Source organism: Pteronotus mesoamericanus, unplaced genomic scaffold (genome assembly GCF_021234165.1).
Source record: "Pteronotus mesoamericanus isolate MK-2021 breed Mesoamerican mustached bat unplaced genomic scaffold, CSHL_Meso_final contig_221, whole genome shotgun sequence".
Taxonomy (NCBI): Eukaryota; Metazoa; Chordata; class Mammalia; order Chiroptera; family Mormoopidae; genus Pteronotus; species Pteronotus mesoamericanus.
This window is the reverse complement of record NW_026555092.1, coordinates 9,302,092-9,306,722: the sequence shown is the minus strand read 5'-3', so window position 1 is coordinate 9,306,722 and position 4,631 is coordinate 9,302,092. Positions and strand designations below refer to the sequence as shown.

At 55.6% G+C, this 4,631-nt stretch overlaps 1 protein-coding gene across 1 annotated transcript; it reads right to left on the bottom strand.

Moving 5' to 3' along the window:
- Window positions 1-3,088: 3,088 nt before the first annotated feature.
- Window positions 3,089-4,631, bottom strand: FAM167B (family with sequence similarity 167 member B). The gene is made up of 2 exons (XM_054571525.1): window positions 4,184-4,631; window positions 3,089-3,503 (listed from the first exon to the last, which is right to left on the bottom strand). Exons 1-2 carry the CDS (start codon window positions 4,442-4,444, stop codon window positions 3,273-3,275), a joined length of 492 nt encoding a protein of 163 aa, XP_054427500.1. The 5' UTR covers window positions 4,445-4,631; the 3' UTR covers window positions 3,089-3,272.

The window sequence follows — 4,631 nt, the reverse complement described above, 5'->3', positions numbered from 1 at the left end:
AAGGCCGCGGGTCTCGGAGCTAGGGACAGAAGAAAGGTTGGGATATGCTGACTAGATGGAAACTGTGTGTCAAGAAAAACTCCAATGGCAGGCGAAACTTGGAGAGTCTTGGGCAGGTGGGGACTCCCCCCATAATCTGAAAGCTGAGAGACAGTGAGGGGGTGGGCAGGTCGCTGAATATGCTTTCCTGGGCCTCCTCCTTACTGGGGTTTGAAGCAGGAATCCACAGGACCAACTGGCCCTACACATGCGGAGGCACTGTGCGGAAGCGAGCAAGCGAGGGGAGAGGGGAGGGCATCCCCAACACTTGGCAGGGGCAGGAATGGCAACTTTCCAGATGGAAGTTCAGACGTTCCTCATCCAGGGCCAACCGCATCCCTGTCTGGGATAAAAATAGCCCTTCCTTTCCCTCTCCCCTCTTTCTCTCCGCGCCAACTTCACAGCTTCCGGTCAGATATTTCCGCCTTGGAGGCCCCATCCCAGATGATAAATATGTTCTCACATATCCATCCACTCCCAAAGGGAGACTCCTCCCTCTCTCAGGCAATGCTGGCCACTAAGGCTAAAATTACCTCACGCGTGTCCACCGGGATGCTCTGGGTGACTCTGATGGCTCTCATGAGATTTTTGTCAGTGGGGTCTCCCCCAGCAACAAGAACGACTCCCGCGTCCCGTGGCTCAAGCCTGTCCATTACCCTGCTCCATGGTTGCTCACAGCCTAGACCACCACTCCTTCCCAAGCCCCGGCTCTGCGACTGCGTTGCTGAGAGACTCTAGGGAGCGGGTGTCTGGCCCTCTCTGGGTGTCAGGTGGCTTATCCATCATGGGACGAAGGACTGGACTTGGGGATTGTGTATGTGCTGCCAAAGTGAGCACTGGACTTGGTGATTTCTGAAGGCATTTTAAATACCTGACAGTCCATGTGCTAGACCTCCCAGTGAGGTGGCGGCCCACCGTGGGCAGCGTGGCAGAACCAAGAGCCAACAACCGCGGAGGAAAGAGGATCTGGCTGCAGCTCTCGCCTCCTGCCTGACCTCCAGCAAGATTCTTCTGTCCCCTCGCCTCAGGGGCTGCTGCATACCCAGGTAGCCTGGCCCCATGCCAAAATGAAGCCCCCTGCTGTCAGGTCCCCCACCACAGCCCTGGACCCCTGTTCCCAGCACTCCTTACCTGCCCAGCCCAGGAGCCCTCTGGCCCCATTCACATGGTCCTCCTGGCCTAGCTTGGCTGCCCAGACAGTTTCAGCTCCCCTCGCCGTCGTAGCCACCACCTGACTCCTCGCGCCCACGTCCCACCCTGACTTCCTGCCTCCTCCTAAGGGCTCTGCAGCCAACCGGGCCCCAGCAGCCCAACCACAAGCCTCCAGCACCCCAAGCTTCCTGCCACCATATCCCCCCATCCCTCAGTGCCTGAGGGTCCTGTACATCCCCAGGCCTAGCCCTGCTCACGCTGAGGGTGGCACTTGGAGGAGAAGGGAAGACATTTGATGGATTCTCCCACTTGCCCTTCAGGGTGTACCTGGACAAGAGAGTCAAGGGCAGACTTTAAACCCCAATGAACAGAGGCAAGCAGACACACACTGTTGACAGAGAAAGACGAGAAGCACTGTCGTCACGGTCTGAGAGCTGAAGGACCCTTTCATTACAATCTGAGGCAATGGAAACATCACTTCAGAGTCAGAGGAGAGTCCAATATCCCTGCTAAGTCGTTGGTGATAGTCAGATGTCAGGCTAACGTGACTGCTGCAGTCAAAATAACAGCTATATCATTTCAGGGCAGAGGACAATAGCTTTATTATAGTCAGAGGGTAGGCTAACACTCCTGACAGACAGAATGCTGGACAGCAAGCTGTTTAAGGAAGCGGCAGGACAACACTCACTATTAGGGTCGGAGAGTAGGGGATCACTTCTAGTTCAGGTAGAGGCAAGGCCATAGACCCTGTTAAAGGTGCGGGGCCTGGCACCATCTCCTGCAACAAGTGGAAGACAGATCAAACAGCCCTTCCCGGGCACCCAGGTGCAGGCAGCAGACTGGCAGCTCTTTCTGTTATAAGCAGGAGTCAGGAACCTTGTCTCGAACAGCAAGCTGGTCAAGAATTTCCCTTTAACCTGTGGCCACACGGAGAGTAGCGCCCATCATAGACTGAGGGCCAGGTCATAGTGTTATGAGAAACTGCTGGTGGCCCAAGAGCCTTAACCCCTCCCAGAATAAAGTATGAATGCGTCACCAGCCCATGAGCTACACTGAGTGAGCAGGTTGGGGGAAGGGAGCCCACAAAGCATTGTTGGGGTTTCTGAGGTGGAAGCTGATGCTGTGTGCACCTCAGCTGCCTGAGAGAAGGGGGAGACAGGAAATGGGTGGGGGGAAGAGGAAGCCTGAGTTGGAAAGTCAAACAAAGAGGGTAACACAGAAACAAAAGCTAAGAGATACAAAGTTTCAAAAACTACAATGACACAGAGCCCAGAGTCTGGGCTACAGGCCTCAGCCAGCTAGCTCCCCCCTTGTTATGAGCCTAAGCACTTTGCAGGAAATCTCTGGACTTGAGCACCATAGTAATACCACTGGTGATAGTAATGATTAGCAATTGAAAGTTTACATTTATAGAGTGCTTGCTGCTCATCATCTCACTTAAGATATGTCCACCTACTTGTGGAGTAAGAACTAGCACTTGTATTTTAGAGGTAAAGAAACAGATTCAGAAATTAAGGGACCGCCTCAAGGTCTGATGGAAATAAATGGCGGGGCTGGCTTTGAATCTGGGTCTCTCAGATCCCGCATTCTTCAGCTACCCATTTATCAAAGTCACCTTCCACGGGGGTCATTTAGGATTTTAAGTTCTTTCCCAGTTCTGCTCTTGACAAGACAGAAAGCTAGAGCTAGAGATGTGGAGATGGGGATCGATTAGTTCATGTCTACCCCCAACCCTGACCTTCTCTCTTGCAATGGAAACCCTGGTCCCAGCAACAGAAGACACTCAGAGACCTTGGCCCAAAAAAATGAAAAGAGATCTTGATGGGAAGCAGAGAGGGTATTTATTGAGGAGCCTGGGGGCCTGTAATCTACTCCACCACCCCCGCTGCCCCTCCCGTCACACAGCTGGGGCAGTAGCAGGAAGAGGATGCTGGCTGGCGCTTGATGCTCCCAGAGCTGAGTGTACCCACCAACCCCCACCCCTGCCAGGTGCTGGCGCCTCTGGGGCACCCGTTGCTTCCCCCTGTCCAGGTGGGCTGGGGAAAGGGTAGCCGGTGGCTCAGTAGGCACGCAGGTTCCCCTCAGCAGAGGGTGAAGCGCCGAGTACTGATGTTCATGCGTGTAAGGCCGAGGTGCCGCAGCGGAGGGGCCAGGGCAAGGCCTGCCCCCGGCTCCAGCTCCAGCTCCAGCTCGGCCTCGTCCAGCAGCTCTTGGTGCAGATGACAGGCTTGGTCCACCTTCAGCCGGTGCAGCTGGGCCCGCAGGCGAAGCAGCTGCCTCGCCAGCTGCCGGTCCTGAGCCTGCATCTCCCGCTGCGGTCGAGAGGGGGCATTAGCGGGCTGCACCGGCCCTCAGCCGCGCTGTGTTCCTTTCTTTCCTTCCCGTCAACACCCTGGGTCTTTGCACTGGCTGCGTCCTCCACACCACTTCTCATCCCAGTTTAACCCCTCCCTCCCCATCTCTCCGTCCTTGCTCCGCCCAGGTGGTTCTAAAAACAAGCTACGAAGCCATTATTAAACAAAAACAGGTGCCTGGGGCCCCATTCCAGATAACTAAGTGGAATCTCCAATTGGGAGCCTGGGCCTCTTGATACTTGTACTAGTTAAGAGCCACCTATTCAACATTCGCCTCCTCAGATTCTGCCTCCAGCGTGGTCAGTGCCTCATTTTGTACTTCACAGTATCTTTGGGTATAGCAATTCCCAGAGTGGGGGAGCCCTGGCCCTCCCCATCTATAACCGGTGACCTGAAAGGCAGGCTTTGTCCCATCAACCACAGGAGCACAAGGCCAATAGATTGAATGGAATCCTTCAGCAAGTCTCCCTGAATAAAACACTGAATAAATGCATTCCTGGCTCCTCAGCGCCTGAACACAGCCACAAGAATGGGCAGTTGCTGCAGCTGGGGTCCTTTCTCATCCCTGCTCCACACCTGTGGTCTTGGAGGATTACACCTAAGGCCCTCTGAAAGGCTGCCCACCCCACCAGACTCACCAGCTCCCGCCGGAGCCACTCAAGGGCAGAGTCCATTGAGTCGAAGCCGCAGATGGCCCCAGGTTCCCCCGGCCCAGGCCCAGCTCGGGCCCTGCGCCAGGCCTGGCTCTGGACCTGGGCTGTCCACTCCAGATATGAGGGCCGCCGAGTTTGCAGCTGCAGCTTGGCCGTCAGTGCCTTCACAGAGTCCAGGCTCTCTTCTTCCTCATCCTCCTCGTCTTCTTCACCCACTGCCTGGAATTTCAGTGGCCCCAGGGACATGGTACAGGGACAGGTTTGGGGTGAGTGACAGAACAAGGCTGCAGCTCTGGGATTAGGGAAAGGCTGGCAATATTGCCCACGGAGAGGTGGCAGAAGCTGAGGGCGAAAGAAGTGTGCCAGGGAGTAGGCGACAGTGAATGTCCAAGGTGGGTTGGGGTGGCTGAGTACGTCAGGGTGAGCGAGTAGA